The sequence below is a fragment of the Gopherus flavomarginatus genome, chromosome 5 (genome assembly GCF_025201925.1).
Source record: "Gopherus flavomarginatus isolate rGopFla2 chromosome 5, rGopFla2.mat.asm, whole genome shotgun sequence".
Classification (NCBI taxonomy): Eukaryota; Metazoa; Chordata; order Testudines; family Testudinidae; genus Gopherus; species Gopherus flavomarginatus.
The window spans coordinates 20,083,040-20,104,570 of NC_066621.1; the positions used below are offsets into that span (position 1 = coordinate 20,083,040).

Here is a 21,531-nt window from a genome sequence, read left to right on the forward strand (position 1 = left end):
TGGCCAGCATGTCCCTGCAGCTAGGCGGAGGGGCCAGGGGCTCAGCACACTGTCCCTGCCTGCAGGCGCCACACTGGCAGCTCCCATTGGCTGCGGTTCCCAGCCAATGAAAGCTGCATAGCAGGTACTTGTGGTGGGAGCAGTGCGTGGAGCCCCCTGGCATTCCCTCCCACTAGGAGCTGCAGGGACATGCTGGTCAGAGCCAGATAGGGAGCCTGCCAACTCTGCCAACCCTCCCCCCATCATCATCAGGGGTCCCAGGCTGCATGCTGCCGTTGCCCTCCTCCCCCATCCCCATCCCCACAGGGGTCCCGGGCTGTGCACTGCTGTCCATCTCCCTCCCAGCACCAGCGGGGTTCCCAGGCCACCCCCTCTAGCACCTGCAGCACCCCCGGAAAGCACCCCCAGAGCACCTATGCCCCCCCTCCAAGTTTTAGTTAGTGGTATATAGGAAAAGTCATGGACAGGTCAAGGGCTGTGAATTTTTGTTTACTGTCCGTGACTTTTACTAAAAGTACCCATGACTAAAACATAGCCTTAATCATGATAAAAGCATCAGCTAAAATACACATACACAGAGCCTTTGCTTAACCATTTATAATCCATAGTTCTATCAGCATTCAAGTGCAATTTCAGCATGCTATCTGATACTAAGAGAACCGTGCTCCCAGAATCCTTTAGCAAATTCAGATATATCATGCCTTACTACACTCATATCAACCAGTTGTAACAGTCAGCAGCAACCCCTTAACAGCTAGTAGCCTTATAACAGCTGACAACAATTAGGGGAAACTGGACACCTCAGGGACACAGTAGCCTGAACTTTTGAACTGTCTTCCCTTATCGGTCTTGAGGCAGTTGAAGCTGGTCCTAAGCCGGTTTTTGCTGAATAAATTGCAGAAGTGCAGGGTTTGCTAACCACCAATCAAATGCTAACACGACCGAAGCCTGTGTGCAAGTGTGTATAAAAAATTCTTGGTTTTTGTATGGAGTAGAGTTTTTTTGTACCAAGGTACAGAACTCTCCTTTCTTCTGCAGAATAAAGTAACCTTTCCTTATCCCTGTCTGGCTGTCATTAGCTCTCAGCTAGGCTGACCCAACATTTTGGTAACACAGTCATTCATAATAATTCAGCACCATCCCAACATTTACCTTGGCCGTCAGAGTCAACATCATCCTGCTCCTGGTAGACACAGTGCCCTTGGGAAACCAGAAAGGCAGTCTTTATGGGGTCAAGCACATTTCTGGTGTAACTCTCTTCCCCTGTCCTCCAAAACCTTTCCAGATCAGCGCAATCATCTCAGACAACAGTAAAAACAATGAGGAGTCCTTGTGGCACCTTAGAGACTAACACATTTATTTGGGCATAAGCTTTTGTGGGCTAGAACCCACTTCATCAGATGCATAGATAGAAAAATCTAGTAAGTAGTATATGTTACAGCACATGAAATGATCCCTTCTAAATGAGCTAGAATAATAATAACGTTCTTCCTTTTAAATGAGTTCAGACAACATTGAAAGCTAACACCGAGGTATCGATTAAATCCCTCCTCCCAGGAAAGCAACGATGTCATTGGGAAATCTTGCTGTGTGTTGCACTGCACTTAGATTGTAGGTCCTTCGGGGCATGGACTGTACTTTTGTTTTGGGTTTGTATAGCTCCTGACGCAATGGCGTCCTGGTCTAGGACTACGGCTCCTATGCATATGGCAATACAAATAAACAACAATGCTGCTCTGCCCCTGGAAGCAGCCACAGAGATGGGGCTAAGGTTGCTTTACCACGATGTCAGGGCAGGGTTAGATGAGACAGGCATAATATCCTGCCTCCACCATTTGCTGTGGCTAATGCTAGCACTATTGAGGCTAGTGCAATGGGGGAAGATTTTCCCCCAAAATGCCAGCAGAGATACAGCTAGGTAAGGAGGAGCTAGGCTGAGTAAGAAGGAGAAAACTCACTGGTGTTGTATCTAAGCTGCGAATAAACAGGACTTCCCCATGTGGGATGATCAATCCAGCACTTTCACCAGCACTAAAACATAAAAACACAGGTGCTGGAATGAGAGGGGCTGCCGCATCCCCTGTCTTGAATTGGTTTCTATCATATCCAGAGTTGACAGTTTGGTTCAATGGCTCTCAGTACCCCCACTACACAAATTGTTCCAGACTCCCTGTTTAAAAAGGGTGCTGTATATACAGTCACTTCTCTGATTGTAGGGCAGACCCTCAGCTGGGCTAAATGAACCATTAACTTCAACGGAGGTGCAGTGATTTCCCCCCAGCTGAAGATCTGGCCCTATAACCACATTGTCCTTCCCCTCACAAGCCCCAAGAGCCGCTTGGCTGGTTCCCCACCTTTCCTGTCCCTTGTTTTAGGCACAGTCCCCTGGCCCCATTCACGGGCTAGTCCTTGGTTGGTTGCTTGGACAGGAGTGGGGCCCCCATCTGGTGGGCAGTGGATGATGGATGGAGGAACACCGTGTCTGGGAGGTGGGGGCTTGCAGGGGGGCAGGGCGCAGGTACCTGGGGGTAAGAGGGGGCAGGGACCTGTGCCACGGCTCCTTGGCTTGTTCTCACCCTAGATCTCTCCATCCAGCCCCACACCCGCGGGCTCACAAGGCGCGATGGCCCCAGGGCAGCCTCCCCCACCCTAGGGCGAAGATCCGCCGCCTCCGGCCCCTTTGCCTAGGCCAGGCCGGGCCGGGCAGCTCCCCGGCGGGAGCTCTCCGCGGTGCTGAATCGCGCTCCCGGAGCCAGCCAGAGCGCAGCGCGCAGGGAGCGGGCAGGGGGCTCCGGGGAGGAGCAGGGGACCGAGCCCGCTGCCGGAGGCTGGGCTGGGGAACCAAGGGGCAGGCAGGGGTGGGCGCGGCGGACGCGGGGGAGGAGGCAGCGGCGCCGGGAGACACGGGGCTGGGAGGAGCCGAAGCGAAGCGGCTGGTCCCCCAGGAGCGCGGCTGGGAGCCGGGCAGCCCATCCCGTCCCGGACCCGGAGCCGGGCACAGGGGCTGGAGCCGAGAATCTGGACACGGAGCTTGATCGCCAGAGCTGGGCCCTGAACACCGGGCTTTGGGCTTGGTCCCAGATCTGCCCCTGGGTGGGAGGTGCAGGTGCAGGGCACCTTCCCCCCTCACTAACTTCCCTGGGAGCCCACACCCTAAGCCTGGTGCCCACAAGGAGGCAGCCCCACCAGCCAGGGAGCCCCTGGCCCCACACCTCCGGTCCTGGGCCAGCCCAGAAGCAGCCCACCAAGCTGCGCCATGGGGAAGATGCTGCCAGCCCAGGAAGCGGCCCGGATCTATCACACCAACTACGTGCGGAACGCCAGGGCCATGGGGGTGCTGTGGGCACTCTTCACCCTCTGCTTCGCCGTCATCATGGTGGTGAGCTTCATCCAACCCTACTGGATCGGTGACAGCATCGACACTCCACAGGCCGGCTACTTCGGCCTCTTCTCCTACTGCATTGGCAACGCCCTGACCGGCGAACTCATCTGCAAGGGCAGCCCCCTGGACTTTGGCACCATCCCCTCCAGTGCCTTCAAAACAGCCATGTTCTTCGTGGGCATCTCCACCTTCCTCATCATTGGCTGCATCCTCTGCTTCAGCCTGTTCTTCTTCTGCAATTCAGCCACCGTCTACAAAATCTGTGCCTGGATGCAGCTGGCGGCAGGTGAGTAGCTTGTGGGGCTCCAGGGGGTACAGCCCAACCTAGTCCCAGGGGCAAAAATGCACCTATGGCCCAGAGTCAACTCATTACTGTTTGTGTTACCACAGCCTCTGCAGGGCCCATCTGAGATCAGGACAATTCCAGAGCTGGGGGAACCAATATAAAGGGCTGGCAACTGCAGGCTGAACAGAGAAACTTACTCTGTATTTTTTTCAACAATTTGGGTCAATTTAATGCTTGTGAAAGGAGCTGGATGGACAGAGTTAGAACCTGCTGTTCCCCCAGCCATAAAACAGGCCCATTCAGGCAATTGAGATTCTTCCCCCAACCCATTTACCTTACCTTTGTGCCTCATTCATGCCCTGGCAGGGTGACATCACAGAGGAAGAAAGTAGTTTATAGTCTTCCTGAGCCACAGACTCATGGGGGTCTCTGCTGAGACTGCCAGTAATAATAATACCTAGCTCTTCCATGGCACTTTTCATCCATGGATCTCAAAGTGCTTCACAAAGGAGGTCAGTTGCATCACTCCTATTTTAGAGGGGGAAACTGGGGCACAGACCAGTGGTGTGACTTGCCCCAAGTCACCCAGCAAGCCAATGGCAGAACCAGGTCTCCCGAGTCCCAGTTCAGTGCTCTATCTGCTAGGCCACATTACCAATAAAGGTGTCATTTAGGGCCACGCGTGAGGGGTTTTCCAACATGGACACCAGGCCCTAGAAAAGTGGGCTGGGACCTGTCAAACTCATTGCACATAGGTAAGCAATGCTTTTGCTGGTGCAGTAGCTGCATTTGCTGAAGCATGAAGGGGAGAACTGCTCAGAACCATCTCCCATCTACAGCTTTACTTTAGGCAGATATAAAGGGCTGCACTCTAATACTTTACTCATCATGAAAAGCATCATCCCACATGAACTATCCTATTGAGAGATTTGGGGTGTGGGAGAGGCTCAGGGAGAGGGTTGGGGTGTGGGGTGAGGGCTGTGGTGTGAGGCTGGGGATGAGGAGTTCACAATGGAGAAGAGGGCTCAGGGCTGGGGCAGAGGGTTAGGGTGTAGGGGATGAAGGCTCTGGTTGGGGATGAGGGGTTTGGGGTGCAGGCAGGCTGCTGCAGGGCTAGGCCAGAGAGGAGGACTCCCCCCAGCCGGCAGCAGCAAGCTCCAGGGGAAGGACCCCCCTCTCCCTCCCAGTAGCACACTCACCTTGCATCACTGTCACTGCATGTGCTCCTAGGGCCCCTCTCAGGTCAGGACCCCCCTCACCTCCCCTGTGGTGGGTGCTGGGGGTGGGGAGAGGCTGCCATCACATGTGCGCCTCCTCCTTGCTGCTGCCTCTTACTGTAGCCTCACTGGGGTTGGGGGTGGGGGTGGGGCAGCCCCTTGCCCAGAGTGGGACTGGAGTGATGACTGCAGGTGGGGGGCTCCCTGTGCTGGTGGAGGGTCCTGCTGGAAAAGGGAAGGGTCTGAGGTGGAAGGGCAGGGGCAGGGGCACCTGGCACTAGTGGACGGAGGGCACTAGAACCCTGCGGTGGCAGTTGATGCCGGGAGCCTGCAGAGCCAAGACAGCAGGGAGCTGCAGGGGGCAGCCATCAGCTTGAGGCAGGGATGCTCCGGGCCTGGGGGAGGTGCGCAGGGGTGCCAGGTGGGGGCTGGCTGGGGGGAGAGACCCAGCCCTGAACATTGGTGGAGCCAGGCACCGGGAAGCAGTTGTTACATTTAGAAACCCTTTTAGAACCGGTTGTAAAGGGTTTTTAAATCTAACAAGAGCTCTAGCAGCCCCCTGCCATGCCCTGACCCTGGCCCCAGCTCACCTGGCTCCAGCTCTGCCTCTGCCTCCTCCTCTGAAGGCTCCCCCTCCGGGCTTCCCGCCAATCAGCTGTTAGTGAGGGAAGCCTGGTAGGGCTGAGAAGGAAGCAGAAGCTTCCTGCAGGTGAGCTGGGGCAGGGGGCATGAGGAGGGCTCTAGGTGCCGTGCGTCTCCGGCCCCCGGCTCTGACCCATGGCCTGACTCTGGCCAGCCAGCTGGGAGACATGGCTCTGGGCCAGCCCCAGACTCAGACTCTGGCTGGCTGGGCGGCACGGCTCTGGGCCAGCCCCTGGTCCAGCCCCCGACTCCGGCCTGGTGCCCGCGACTCCCAGCCCCGACTCTGGGTGGCACGGCCCCCATCTCCAGGCAGCATGGTTAGGGAGGCAGGGAGCAGGGAGGGGGTTTTGGATAGAGGGCAGGGGTGGATTAGGGTCAGGACATGGGGCAGTCAGAGGGCAGGGAACAGGGGAATTGAATGGAGGCAAGAGTCCTGGGGGGGCAGTCAGGAAGGACCAGGGGTTGGATGGTGCGGTGGGAGGCAGTCAGGGGCACGGGTTCCAGGGGCAGTCAGGACAGAGAGAAGGAGTGGTTGGATGGGGCAGGGGTCCCGGGGGGCCATGAGGAATAAGAGGAGGGATTGTATGGGGCGGCAGGGGGCAGTTAGGGGACAGGGAAGGGGGGTGGATGGGGCAGGGGTCCTGGGGTGGGGTGTCAAGGAATGTGGGAGGTTAGATGGGGCAGAAGTCCTGGGGAGTGGGGAGGAGCACGACCCCCTCATGGGGTGAGGAGGAGGGAACCGGTTGTTAATATTTTGGCAGCTCATCACTGGAGCCAGGCCCCAGGCCCTGAATATTGCTGGAAACTGGGCACCACGGGCCCATATAACTCACTGCCCCTGCATGCCCTGTAATTATTTCCTGGCTTGCAGAGAACAAATGAGGAGCATGAGTTAAAATGGGACATGAGGTCAAGATTTGCCATATTATCTCAGACGGTTAGTCCACTAAGCCTCTCCCCTCACTGCAGCAGCCAATAGTTGATGTTGTAGAGGAATATGAAGCAAAGCCCTCAGGCACCCAACAAGAGGTGCAATTCTGTGCATGGGGGGGAGGATTCCCTCCCAACTCCTGTGGCAGTCACCTGATGCTCTGAGGTATGGGACTTGATTGGCTTGCAGTAAGGCAAGCATTATTGGGCATAAAATTATCCACCTAGTGAACTCAGATTGCAGTGACTACAGGCCAAGCAGATGCCAGGTCAAGGAGCAGATAAGCGTGAGCAGACTAATATGGTGAAGCAATTTACAACCACTGTTGGTCAGTGCTCCTTTTGTTTACCCAGCACGTCAGAAAGTAGAGCATGCATCTTACCGTGACACTAGGGACAGAAGGATAACAACTTTTCAGGCTACCCGACCCACTCAGCTTAGCCTGGGGTTTACTGGGTGGAATTACCATGAATTAAACCCTGCCAGCAATACTAGTCCTCAGAGGCAAGGGGCATGGTGAGGGCTGTGTGCTTTCCCTATTGCAGTGAGAAGCTGCTGAAATCCAATCCCATCCAGCCTCCTGAAATATTGATGTCAAAGAGGAAGGCAGCATCCTGTTACAGTTCCTGCTTGGCTCAGCAGGCAGGGAGTCTTGCTGCTGGTGAAAATGCTACGGAGACAGAGAAAGTTGGGCCAGCTTCAGTGCTGGTGAAAAGCCCCTGCAGGCAATGGATTTGCAGCAGGGCTGACTTCAGCCCTTACGGTATTGACTAATTCCAACTGCTCTAAAGGAAACAATCTCAAAGATTAAGATAAGAGGCTTGGAAGTAGTTCAAAAGTCCAAGGAACCTGAACAACCAAAGGTTTGCTGCCCCAGAAGATTTGAGGAGCAATTTCTTATATATTTGCTTCTGCTATTAACATGACACTTGGGGAAACAATGCAGCACCTGGGAAGGAGCTTGATTTTCTAAAGAAAGCAGCAAAGTCTTAGTCCCTTCTCACCATCTTTTCCCTTTGGAGGCAAACTGACCAGAGAGGGAAGGGTTAGGAGCTGTGCTGTGTTCAGGTGACACATGGCTTTTAAACAGATTAATAATAGAGAGAAACATGGTTAGAGAGTTCAATCTCCTTAATAAAATAAAGCATTTATCTGATTTGGGTAAAAGAGGGTTTGGGATATGACTGACAGCCAGCCACCTTCCTCTTACATACAATCAAAGATGAAATATGGAGGCTAAAAGCTATTACCTTCCCATCCCAGTTAACTTACAGCAAAGAGAGGACAGCCAGGCTGGGAAGCCTTGGCTTTTAACTCCCTCCAAGAAGTGCTAGTGCATTAGTGTGCTGGAGCTGGGGGCACTGATGAATAATTTGGATTTGGACATTGGAAATCCCATGGTGAAGAAAGGGTTTCAGGCTGTGCCTGAGCTGGCTGCTAGCAAAAGGATAATGCAGCCTGTCCCAGAGAGTCAGCGGCCTTGCTGCCAGACCTGTGCTTTGTTAGGGAACACGTTTCAAACACACCACCAGATTTCCTTCCTGCAGGGGGGCAGGTCTTTAGACAGATGCAACCAAACTCAGCCATGCCAAGGAGGCCATGATATTATCCAGCCCAGCCCACAACACCTTCTCCCTGGCCTGTGCTGAACTGTTCTTGAGAGTCGATATGTTTAGGACTTTGCCCAGTCTAGTTTTAAATATTGCAAACCATGCGGCTTCCACCAAGTCCCATGGTAGAGTGTTCCACAGCCTCGAAGCCGCATATATTCCTTCTACAAAAGTAGGTCACAGAGGCCCCAACCGCTGTGCAAGCAGACAGTAACATAAGAACACAAGAACGGCTGTACCGGGTCAGACCAAAGGTCCATCTAGCTCAGTATCTGTCTACTGACAGTGGCCAATGCCAGGTGCCCCAGAGGGAGTGAAGCTAACAGGCAATGATCAAGTGATCTCTCTCCTGCCATCCATCTCCACCCTCTGATGAACAGAGGCTAGGGACACCCTTCCTTTCTCTTCCTGGCTAATAGCCATTTATGGACTTAGCCACCATGAATTTATCCAGTTCCCTTTTAAACATTGTTATAGTCCCAGCCTTCACAACCTCCTCAGGTACAGAGTTCCACAAGTTGACTGTGCGCTGTATGAAGAAGAACTTCCTTTTATTTTGTTTAAACCTGCTACCTATTAATTTCATTTGGTGACCCCTAGTTCTTGTATTATGGGAATAAGTAAATAACTTTTCCTTATCCACTTTCTCCACATCACTCATGATTTTATATACCTCTATCATATCCCCACTTAGTCTCCTCTTTTCCAAGCTGAAGAGGCCTATCCTCTTTAATCGTTCCTTTTATGGGACCCTCTCCAAACCCCTAATCATTTTAGTTGCCCTTTTCTGAACCTTTTCTAGTGCTAGAATATCTTCTTTGAGGTGAGAAGACCGCATCCTGTACACAGTATTCGAGATGTGGGCATACCATGGATTTATATAAGGGCAATAATATATTCTCAGTCCTATCCTCTATCCCCTTTTTAATGATTCATAACATCCTGTTTGCTTTTTTGACCAGCTCTGCGCACTGCGTGGACACCTTCAGAGAAGTATCCACGATGATGCCAAGATCTTTTTCCTGACTCGTTGTAGCTAAATTAGCCCCCATCATATTGTACGTATAGTTGAGGTTATTTTTTCCAATGTGCATTACTTTACATTTATCCACATTAAATTTCATTTGTCATTTTGTTGCTCAATCACTTAGTTTTGTGAGATCTTTTTGAAGTTCTTCACAATCTGCTTTGGTCTTAACTATCTTGAGTAGTTTAGAATCATCTGCAAACTTTGCCACCTCACTGTTTACCCCTTTCTCCAGATCATTTTATGAATAAATTGAATAGGATTGGTCCTAGGACTGACCCTTGGGGAACACCACTAGTTACCCCTCTCCATTCTGAGAATTTACCATTAATTCCTACCCTTTGTTCTCTGTCTTTTAACCAGTTCTCAGTCCATGAAAGGACCTTCCCTTTTATCCCATGACAGCTTAATTTACGTAAGAGCCTTTGGTGAGGGACCTTGTCAAAGGCTTTCTGGAAATCTAAGTATATTACGTCCACTGGATCCCCCTTGTCCACATGTTTGTTGACCCCTTCAAAGAACTCTAATAGATTAGTAAGACACGATTTACCTTTACAGAAACCATGTTGACTATTGCTCAACAGTTTATGTTTTTCTACGTGTCTGACAATTTTATACTTAACTATTGTTTCGACTAATTTGCCCGGTACCGACGTTAGACTTACCAGTCTGTAATTGCTGGGATCACCTCTAGAGCCCTTTTTAAATATTGGCGTTACATAAGCTAACTTCCAGTCATTGGGTACAAAGCCGATTTAAAGGACAGGTTACAAACCTTAGTTAATAGTTCTGCAACTTCACATCTGAGTTCTTTCAGAACCCTTGGGTGAATGCCATCTGGTCCCAGTGACTTGTTAATGTTGAGTTTATCAATTAATTCCAAAACCTCCTCTAGAGACACTTCAATCTGTGACAGTTCCTCAGATTTGTCACCTACAAAAGCCGGTTCAGGTTTGGGAATCTCCCTAACATCCTCAGCCGTGAAGACTGAAGGAAAGAATCCATTTAGTTTCTCCGCAATGACTTTATTGTCTTTAAGCGCTCCTTTTGTATTTCAATCGTCAGTGAGAGAATCCCAGTGCTGAAGAGATCACAACTGAAATAGACCAGACAAAGGAAGCACGACTACCCCCATTTTACAGATAGCAAACTGAGGCACACAGAGATTAAGGCCAAGATTTTCAGAAGTGATAAGTGCCCAACATGAGACACTTTTGGCTCTGCACTTCCTGAAAACCAGGGTCATTTTTACATGTCTCAGGTTAGGCACCCAAATACACTGGGCAGTTATGAAAACCTTGGCTTAAATGATTTGCCCAAGGCACATGAGCAGTCTTTTGACAGGATGGGAATTGAACAGAGGTTGCCTGAGCACTTTAACCACACAGACATCCTTCCATTTCTAACAGCTCACACTGTCTTAGTTTTCCTGAGATGTACGCCAGCCACCAAGCCACTTCAGCCTTTCACCAGCCTCTGTTATCTCTGCTGACTGAATCACAATCCGGTTCTAGCAGTCAAGTAGCCACCAGTCTAACCTGCAGTTCTAGCTCAGCTGATCAGCTCTGGAGGCATTGGTGGATGGCCTCATGTCAGGGGCTCTCCATACCGGCAGCAGAGTTAGGCAGATTGTGTTAGCACGATGGACAAGGCCTGCAGCTTCTCTCTGATTTCTCTATCACATCTCAACTGGTGGGGAGCGTGGAAGAGACACCAGCTGAGATAAAGGGCTCCAGTGGCAACTGATGGGCTGAGAGGAAGGATTGTCTGGGGTTAAGGCTGAGACTCAGGTGATCCGGGTTCAAATCTGTGACTCTGCCACAGTGACATGCCCTCACTCTCAAATTTCCCCCAAACCCACTGCCCCGTAGCATCCGGTCCTCTAGACCTTAAGTTCAATGCTCCTTTAAAGAGACAGTAAAGAGCAGCTTGTTAATCCAACTAAGGTTTGTCAAGGACTCACTGCAGCTCTGTGTTGGTTATTATTCAAAGTAAAGCAAGTTCACTACTCCAAAAGGCATACATTTAAGTGATGCCAAATATAAGGAATAAAGAGAAAAAGGGTTATAAGCAAACAAAGGTAAGAATATGCTTCTAACACAAAAAACTTAATTTCAGCAAGTTACAATCTTTGCCGAAGTAGGTTTCTTACATACACTTGGTTCCCAGAGACTTCAACCCCGTGACTGAAGCATCCAATGCTCTATGATTTCAAGAGCTCTGAACCCTTTAGTTCCCCAAGGGAGGGATGCCAGCATGCCCTTTCTCTCTCCTTATATCTTCCTAAAGTTCACTGACCCTGCTTCAAGAGGCAGGAAGGTATCCCAGGGTGCAGTCTCCATCCCCCCAGTGAGCCTGTTAAGTTATTATCTTTCCCCACTTGCTCTCCCGCTGGCTTTGTTTACTTGGCATGTAAATGGGCTTTTCTTTGCCTTCCTGGCTTAATTTACATCAGAGACACATTCAAGGAGGCAGAACCACATGCTTCTATCTGGAACAGTGACGGCTCACGCACTGCTTGACAATCCATATTAAGAATGCATTTGTTGTCCAGCTCTATAAAGTCCTTTGCAGGTCTACTATACATACATCATGCAAGAATATTAATGATCAGAGAGTTCTGAGTTCCAGTGATATGTTACATGCCACCTTTTGGGTAAACATTATGACAACAATGAGTAGGAGTGCAGTGAGTACATCAGGGCTGACATGAGTTGCTGACAGGGTAGCGAACCACCAGGAGGCCACTCTGTCACACTGGTCCAAGGTCTCACGATCTTTCTGTGCCACCAGTCCCCTCACCTGTAGAAGTGAGGGTAAATCTTTTCTCTCTCTTACCCTCCTAACTTTTTTTTTCTTGCCTTGAATTCAGTGAGAAAGAGGAATAGGTTTGTGCCTTGGGTGTAGCTGCAACATGCGGAAGGTCAGACTTGATGGTCATGATGTTACCTTCTGGCCTTCAAGTCTATAAGATCTGGAGCCATTGGTCATATAAAAGCCTTTGACATGAGAGCAGCACACACAATAGCAGCTGAACACAGCTCTCTCCACCAATTCCATTAGCATCCATGGTGCCTTATTAACTTAACTTCCTTCCTTCAGCCTTTGTACTGTGCACAGCTGCCAGTCAAAGATGGCGCTAACAGCATAAAAGGCAAGTGGTTGAACCACAATTAGAGAAAGAACCGCTGAGAAAATAACAAGATTTTAGGGTGGAATAAATTATTTCCAGTGAGTGAGTCAAAGCAATGAGTTGGTGGACTTGCCTGGTACCACATAAGGCCAGATTGTGGGGCCTCTATTCCCAGGGGTGAGCAGCGTCATTGACTTTAATGTATAAGACCACCAGCTGTCCACCAACTTTAATGCATAAGTCCACCAATAAGTCCAATGACTGATTGCATGAGTACTCAGAGTGTGAAAAAACTCCATAATGTAGCCCCTCGTGAGAGGCACGCCAAACCTCGTGTGCACGCATCGCTCTTTGAGATCAAGGTTAGGTTCATGTTTATGAGGAGTAGAACAAACTCCACTAATGTGGAAGCAGCTGTTCTTGTTTGAAAGAAACCGCTCTCTGCTACACAGCCTGGCCGATGCATTAGAAAAGGAGATGGTTTCCTGCACCAGATTGCTTTGCAGAAGCTCAGACCTGAGCCATTCCTTTTAGGGGACAAATCTGAAGCACTGTGCCCAACTGAGGTGTTTGTTGATTGATGAAAAAGTAATTTTGGAACAAATTAATAAAATGTAACAGTAATAATCAGACCATAGGGTATTCACCCTAGAGTTCTGAAGGAACTCATGTATGAAATTGCAGAACTAACAACTGTGGTATGTAACCCATCACTCAAATCAGCCTCTGACCTACATGACTCAAGAATAGAATGTAATACTGATTTTTTAAAAAGGCTCCAGAGGCAATTCTGGCAATTACAGGCCAGTAAACCTAACTTCAGTACCAGGCTAATTGGTTGAAACTATGGTAAAGAACAGAATCATCAGACAAATAGATGAACACAATATGTTGAGGAAGAATCAACAAAGCTTTTGTAGAGGGTAATCATGCCTCACCAATCTATTAGAATTCTTTGAGGGGGACAGCAAACTTGGACAAGGATGATCCAGTGGATATAGTGCACTTGAACTTTCTGAGAGTCACACCAAAGGCTCTTAAGCAAAGTAAACTGTCATGGGATTAGAGAGATGGTCCTTTTGTGGATCAGTAACTGGTTAAAAGGCAGGAAACAAAGGTTCAGGAATAAATGGTCAGTTTCCACAGTGGAGAGAGGTAAATAGCAGGGTCCCTCAGGGATCTGTACTGGGACCAGTGCTGTTCAACATATTCATAAATGATCTGGAAAAGGGGATAAGGAGTGAGATGGCAAAGGTTGTAGATGATACTAAATTGCTTAAGATAGTTAAGTCCAAAGCTGACTGCAAAGAGTTACAAAAGGATCTTACAAAACTAGGTGACTGGGCAACAAAATGGAAGATGAAAATCAATGTTTATAAATGCAAAGTAATGCACATTGGAAAACATAATCCCTACTATACATACAGAACATTGAGGTCTAAATTAGCTGTTACCACTCAAGAAAGAGATCTTGGAATCTTGGATAATTCTCTGAAAACATCTGCTCAATATGCAGCAGCAGTCAAAAAAGCAGCCAGAATGTTTGGAGACATTAGGAAAGAGATTGAGACAGTAAATATCACAATGGCACTATATAAATCCACAGTACGCCCACACCTGGAATACTGCATGCAGTTCTGGTCACTGCATCTCAAAAAGGATATATTAGAATTGGAGAAGGTACAGAGAAGGGCAACAAAAATGATTAGAGGTATGGAATAGCTTCTTTACAAGGATATATTAAAAAGACTGGGACTGTTCTGCTTGGAAAAGAGACAGCAGAGGCTGGGGATATGATATAGGACCATAAAATCATGACTGGTGTGGAGAAACTAAATAAGGAAGTGTTATTTACCCATTCACAGAACACAAGAACCAGGGGTTACCCAATGAAATTAATAGGCAACAGGTTTAAAACAAACATAAGGAAGTACTTCACAGAATGCACAATCAACCTGTGGAACTGATTGCCAGGGGACACTGTGACAACCAAAAGTATAATTGGGTTCAAAATAGAATTACAGAAGTTTATGGAGGACAGGTCAATCAATGGCTATTAGCCAAGATGGTCAGGGATGCAGCCTGATGCTCCAGGTGTCCCTAAGCCTCTGACTGACAGAAGCTAGGACTGAATAACCAGGGATGGATCACTAGCTACTTGCCCTGTTCTGTTCAGGCCCTCTGAAGCATCTGGCATTGGCTACTGTCAGAGACAGGATACTGGGCCAGATGGACAATTGGTCTGACCCAATCTGGTCATTCTTATGTCCAGACTGAGCAGGCGCCAGAAGGCTAGTTATTTTAGGTGCAGGTGGAGCAGGGGCATAAAGGATGGGGTGGAGCCTCTATTTTATTTGTATCAGGATCACATCTCAGTCCAAGATGTAGGTATTCCTTTAAAGTTTCCCCGCCCATCCCCCTCCTCCTCCATGTGGAGCTGCAGGGGAAGGTAATTAAGTGTACTGGAAGGCACAGCTTCTAAATGAAGAGAGATGTCTTATGGAAAGCCAATAAGATGCACAGTGCCCTTACTACTGTCCTCCCTGCAAGCCTTTGGAAAAAAACCCTGAGCAAACTTGCCAGGCAGCAGCTATTGACAGTCCTGAGAGCATTTTCTGGCCTACAGTGTTCCCAGTGACAGCGAGAAATGGTGGCTGCAGGGAAGGGTGTGTGGGGGGGGGGGGGGCGCGAGGGCATGTGTATGGGGGGGCAACAGCAGCATCTTTACGCCACTGAATAGCAAGAGGGATGGATGGTGCTGCTGCTAACCTGCTGTCACCTGATGCATCAGAATTTAAACAGCATATCAAAGTACAACAGCCACGAGCGTGCAGCGACTTCAGGGAACCATTAGCCGTGGGTCACTGGAGAGAGGGCGTGCGCCATGGAGAGAAATAGTTTCTCATTCCAGAGCTCTCGGCCCAGTAATGTTTCTGCTGCGTATGAGGGAAGTGCATGTTTCTGGCAGAAAGTTGCGCACTGAAGTTATATAGGATGCGGATTTGCGATGGATATTACATTTGCACTTTAGGCCGTCTGCCCCCTTGGGCTAGACACAGTACAGACATAACATTGGCCCTGACCCAGAGAGCTGGGGGGGGGGGGGAGAGGGAGAAGAGCAGTGAAGTCTCTTTCAATCTGCTTAGGAAGTTGCTTTGTACCGCCTTGGGGGGGAGCCATATGTGGACATTTTGAAGAATTCATTGCAGCAGTATTTGTATTAGGATAGCTTACGAGCTCCAAATCAATCATCGTGCTAGGCCCCAGGCACACACATCTGAAAAGAGAATCCCTGCTCAGACTCCGAAATGCTTACAATGTCTATTGTTAATTTAACCATGGCAAGGCCCTCGTTACATCCTCATGTGGGCAACTGGCCAATACCTTTGGCCAAATGCAACAGTCCCTGTCTCACATAATAGTAACAAGCCTTTGCTGCTCGTCAGGCCAAGCTGGTGTGGCCCTGCTCTTGGTTGGATAGCATTTCCCGGTTTGTCTGAGCAAAGCCCCTGGAGCAGAGGAAGAGAAGGAGGAACAGTTGTATGAGATGGGGACATAGGGGACAGAAAGAGCCCCCGGCATAGGGAATTGCAGGGAGCCCCTGAAATAAACACAGACAGGAGGGTGGCATGCAAGGAACTTGAGGGGAAGAATACAAGGAGTCCTTCGTGTGGGCACTGAGGTCAGCCTCCCTGCTGCCCTTCCATCTCAAAACATTCATCACTTGATGCCAGGAGCCCACGCACTGTGCTAGGCACCATACAAACATTAGTACAAAAAATTTAAATGCTACAACTCCCCGCATCTCCTTCCCCCCACCAACCACTTCTTTACAATCAGCCAGAGGCAAACTGGGACTAGGAGCCAGGCATCCTTCTCTGCGGGCTAGCACCCTAGGGGGACACGTCGTGACTCTTCAGAGAGTATAGACAGTACTTAGCAGCCAAAGCACCTTTGTGACTTAGGAAGACAAGCTACCCGGCTGAAAGGAAAAACTTGAAGCCACTGCTGCATTTGCTCTAATAACAGCGGGAAAGGCGTTGCATGGTGCAGACATGGTACAGGAGTGAAAGCAGCTCAGGACCAGGAACGGATCAGACAACGGGGTTGTGTACACTCCCAGCGGCAGAATATCTAAATGTTTACAAAAGGAGTCAACCACACAGGATTCCAACTGGAACCACTTCAAAATTAACCTGGGTGTCAATCCCTCGGGCTGCAATAAAATACACCTAGGTAGAGGTTAGCCCAACACTGGTTAACCAAACGGTAATACAAGTTCCTCCAGCTCAAACAAGTCCATTGAAAATCTGTTTTAAGACATTAGGAGGAGACAGTTCCTAGGGACGGAGGTGGTGCCTTTGACAGGATGCTGTTGCATATTCATGCAGAAATGGAAGAGCGTTGCCAAGGTGATCAAATTAATGGGAGATTTTGCAGCAGCATTTCCCTTCTCAAAGAGCATTGTGCTCCTGGAGACACAGCTTCTCTCCACTCCGGCTGGTTAGACAGCCCAGCCGGGGGTTTACGAACCCCCTCCCAGCTCATTTATGGCAGTGGTGGCAGCTGAAAGCAGCTAAGTGTGTACATGGATAATCAAAAGTTAAACAAGGATAGCAGGCCTATGCTAAGGCCATGCCTATGCTAGGACCACTTTGCCAATATAGCTAGACTGTAGCGGCAAAGCGCTCCAAGGATGGATGCGACTCATGGCAACAAAGCCAAGCTTTTGGCACTCTAGCTTATTCCAGTGTCCATGAGTAAACAAACCATCTCAGTTAAAGCCCACTTTTGCCAGAATAACTATCTAGCTAGGGGATTCTGCTGGCACAGTGCGCCAACCCGCAGTGCGCAGCAGCCGCCCCGCTCAGCATAGCCATGTTGGCAGTTTGCAGTGCACACATGGTCTCTCAGTTTTGGTATTAGTACGACTGTGTTGGTGACGGCTGCAATTTTAACCAAAATAGTTACACTGGTACAACCCCAACTGTGGATAGCTATACTGCTAGAAAGGTAGTTTATTGGCCTCCCCCTGGGGAAATAAACGACACTGGTATAATGTACCTTTATATTGCTGTAACTTCATCCACACTCGGGTGTGGGGTGATTGTACCACTTTTAACTGTACAGTTCTAGCTATACTTGGGTAATTTTTCTGTTCAGACTCGACCTGGCTCCCATATAACTAGGCTCCAGGAAAGTAAGATCACATCAACACCGCACACTGGCTGCAAAACTACACTTGCCGGGTGTTAACCCAATTGCACTTCACTATGAATTTTAGTCCTAGAGCTTCTCCGCCTGGAAGGATAAATACCCACCTGAGTGGAGCACTTTGAGATTTACAATAGAAAAGTGCACCATGATTATTATTGGAAGACGTTTTGACATGAGGAACTAATCAGATTGGTTGGTAAGAGTCTGAACTACCTATAGCTGCATGAGTTGGAGACCAGAGCTAAACCATTTTAACAAACACATTATTTGGCACAACTCAGCCTGTGAGCGTGATTCTGATATTGATGCTCAGATGCAGAAATAGCTTTGTAGGGCATTTGTCAGGCAAGAAACAGCTTTGCAGAGGCAACTTTCCTCTCCATTTCACCAGCGGTGGACAACTGAGGCACAGCAGTTGAAATGGATATTTTGCTGTTTATTCATCACGCAGTGAGCTGTTCTGGGATTTTCATTTAGTCCATAGCTTGTTCTTTGAGCTGGCACGTCGTAGTCATGAGCACATAACTGAGACAGAGCTGGTTCTATTCCGAGCCTGATCCTGCACTGTCAACAGCAATAGCTCTGCTGTTAGCTTCCAGGAGCACAGCCTCAGGTGCTGCATGATGCTAACTGATAAGGTTCCAGAAGATGCTCACAGAAAATCCACTTCAAGCTATGAAAGGTTACACTCCAGTTTGCACAAGCACATGCTGAACCTTTGTGGAAAGGGGAGCAGGCACAATGCCTTCATGAAAAAAGTTTGAATTAGGATCTAGAAATCTTTTTGTGTGCTGCTTTCCACCCAGCTCCAGTCAAAATGGTAGTGCACTACCACCGTGCAACCTGTGCCCACATCGGTGTTTTTTTCTCCCTGCAGCGGCTGGCCTAATGATAGGTTGCCTGATCTACCCGGATGGTTGGGATTCCAGTGAAGTGAAGCGTATGTGTGGGGACAAAACTGACAAATACACATTAGGGGCATGCACCGTGCGCTGGGCCTTCATCCTCTGCATCATTGGGATCCTTGATGCCCTCATCCTCTCCTTCCTGGCCTTTGTTCTAGGGAACCGGCAAGATAATCTCCTCCCAGATGATTTCAAAGTAGAAAATAAAGGTAACAGCCCCACTTTGTTCTCTCTTCCTGCAATCCCCCCCCTCACCTGTTAGAGGATACATCAAAACCTACTGCCACCTATAAAGCCTGCAGCCATGCCCATTGGGCCCAGATACCATGATAGGTGTGAATTATAATGACCTGGACAGTGCTCAGGATGGGAAATAAAGGGGGAAGGGATATTCAAGAACCAGATCAGGTAGGTTCCTGCAGTACAGACCAGGTCAGGCTTCTGCCCACTCATGGCTACCTGGCTAATTGCTTTACAGAAATTAGTACTTCCCCACCATTAACAGCCTCCATGCCAATAAGGCAGGAGAAGGCAGATATTACCCAGGGAGCTATCCAGGGCAGATGTTACTCAGACATAGCAATTGATGCCAGCAAAGAGACTGAACCAGGGATGGCAGAGAAAGTCCATTTTATCCAGGGAAGAAATTGGTTACAAGGCTCCCAAGTCTTGTATTTCATCCCAGTAGCGGTGAGATTGCTATCCCATTGCACGCACCAGGTGGTGTGTGTTAAAAGCACTTGGTAATATATTAGTATCCAACACAATCCACCCTGCAAACATTATTTGGTTTCTGAAACACCTGGACATCATGTGTTAATTATACAAATGTTAAAGCAAACCTCAAGCAGGGGCTAGTCCATTTCCACACCTATTAAATGGATGCAGGGAGACTGTCTCAGTAAGTAGACACTGCATGAGGTTGGTCCACGATCAGCATGCAGCAGGGCACGAGACACTGCCTTCTCACTCATCTGCCACCTCAGTGAGGTCACCTTTTCCCTTAACACATGAAACTGATGCAACTTTTGAAGACAGTTGCTCCTGTTCTCTCCCTGTTACACTCCCACTCACCCTAGTATAAAGACAGTTCTTTGTTTTACAGAGGAGGGCCATGAATGAAGAAGCTGACCACCACAGTAAGTAATCCTATTTGCAATTACTTTTAAATTTGTTCCAAGTATATGTAAAGTATACTTGGGGGTATTCCTGGAAGATCATTGGTAATGTTTGGCTTTCAGTATCCTGTATTCCCACTGCTTTTAGTTACATCTTTGCTATTACCTAATTTCACTAAAGGAGCAATAACTTACTGCACAGAATGGGATTTAAAAAACCCTATGTTGATCTATTTTAAATTAGTTTTGTCACATTCTGATCTTTTCCTTCTTTCCAGGGACATCTAGAGCCCCTCCAGGTAACGACCAGAAACTTGATGCTTTTCTTATCAATCATTTTGAAAGAACTGTATTCTCCCTACAAACTTTCTTGAAAAGATTTCATGCAATGGGTTGCTGGAGACTCAACCCCCTCATGGAATTTATTTGGATGGAGGGATTCAATCCATTATGGAGGGGGGGGGGGTGGGGGGAGCCAGTACATGCTTTAGCTACTTACAGTCACCTTTTGTACTGGCTTATTGCAAGAAAAAATTGCTGAATAAAAGGCAAAGTTGCAGTGTTTTGACTCTGTGCTAGTGTCAGAGAACTTACTTAGCTGGCTGCTTCTTCCAGGATTTTGAGTATTGTTCTACAAGAGAAACCATTTAACGCCCAAATGCCAACAAAGCTCAACAGGCTTCTTCTATAAAGATGCCCCTTGAAATTACCCATAAGAGGAGAGTGGCAAAGCCACAGTCCAGTTGGTAAAATAATTCCACAAGAAAATGGATTCACGTACAGTGAAAAATTGGCCTTAGGACTCAACTGGCTTCACAACCCCCCTCGCATACATTAAAGGCAAATCATGATGAAGCCTCTTTTCTGGCACAAATCTACTGGGCTCCAGCATGACGTAGTAGGCAATTCCGATCACACTCACTAGAGCAGATGGTGTCACTCAAAATCAGTTCAATTCACACTATTACTGCATTTACCTGATTTAGTTACCAGTTCATGTCACACCACGAACACCCACCTGCAGCAGTCTTCTGCATATTCACATTCCTGTGAAATCTGTAGAATGTGATCTCTTCTGATATGTAAAAGCAGCAAAGAGTCCTGTGGCACCTTATAGACTAACAGAGGTTTTGGAGCATGAGCTTTCCTGGGTGAATACCCACTTCATTGGATGCATGTAGTGGATGTATTCACCCACGAAAGCTCATGCTCCAAAACCTCTGTTAGTCTATAAGGTGCCACAGGACTCTTCGCTGCTTTTACAGGTCCAGACTAACACAGCTACCCCTCTGATACTCTAATATGGGGATCTTAAAAGATGCACTACCAGCTCTAAATCCAAAATTTACATAGCAAAGTAGAACTTAAGGTTTGTTTCCTTATGGCTGCTAGAAATCAGGTCAGTTCCAGCAAGGCTGCACCCTGATCTTCCAATTTCATGCTTCTTTTACTGCAGGGGTTCTTGAACAGTACACAACCCCATTTTAGACATGTTGGGGCACAGGACCAAAGCCCAACAGCTTCAGCTGTGGCAGGATTCAGGTTACAGGCCCCCTTCCTTGGGCTGAAGCCCTTGGGCTTTAGGATATACCCACTGCTGGCAACAGGGCTTGGATTTTGGCCGCACTGGCCCAGGGTGGTGGGGCTCAGGCTTTGGTCCCCCCTCCTGGGGTCATGTAGTAATTTTTATTGTCAAAAGGGGGTCATGGTGAAATGAAACTTGAGAACCTGTATAACAGTAAGGAAATCACTATATGCCTCAATGAAGGCTCCAAATTAGGGACTGATAAAGGGATTATTAAATGGAAACCTGTGGCAAAGTTTGGCACATGGCTATTTAAAGGGGACAACTATTAAAGCAACGTCTTCATGTTTTCTATTTCAGAAGCTAGGAAAATAAAGATTTTATCTGCCTAGATCACACAACACTGCATGTGAATGGGGTCTCAAGACTAAATGTGTTAACCCTGGGCTCCCTACTCTACCAGAATACAAAAATTAATGGACAGACAATGGCTCTGAATGAACAAATTACCAAGGGAACATACCAGGAATAGAATAGA

The 21,531-nt window shown here is 48.4% G+C and overlaps 2 protein-coding genes across 2 annotated transcripts in view; one reads left to right on the plus strand and one right to left on the minus strand.

Annotated features, from left to right (window-relative positions):
• LOC127052711 (uncharacterized) overlaps window positions 1-21,531 on the minus strand; it is a 136,998-nt gene that overhangs the window by 55,222 nt on the left and 60,245 nt on the right. The gene's annotated exons all lie outside the window — the stretch shown is intronic.
• LHFPL5 (LHFPL tetraspan subfamily member 5) lies at window positions 2,940-19,898 on the plus strand. The gene is made up of 4 exons (XM_050956614.1): window positions 2,940-3,668; window positions 18,323-18,559; window positions 19,456-19,489; window positions 19,747-19,898. Exons 1-3 carry the CDS (start codon window positions 3,257-3,259, stop codon window positions 19,470-19,472), a joined length of 666 nt encoding a protein of 221 aa, XP_050812571.1. The 5' UTR covers window positions 2,940-3,256; the 3' UTR covers window positions 19,473-19,489; window positions 19,747-19,898.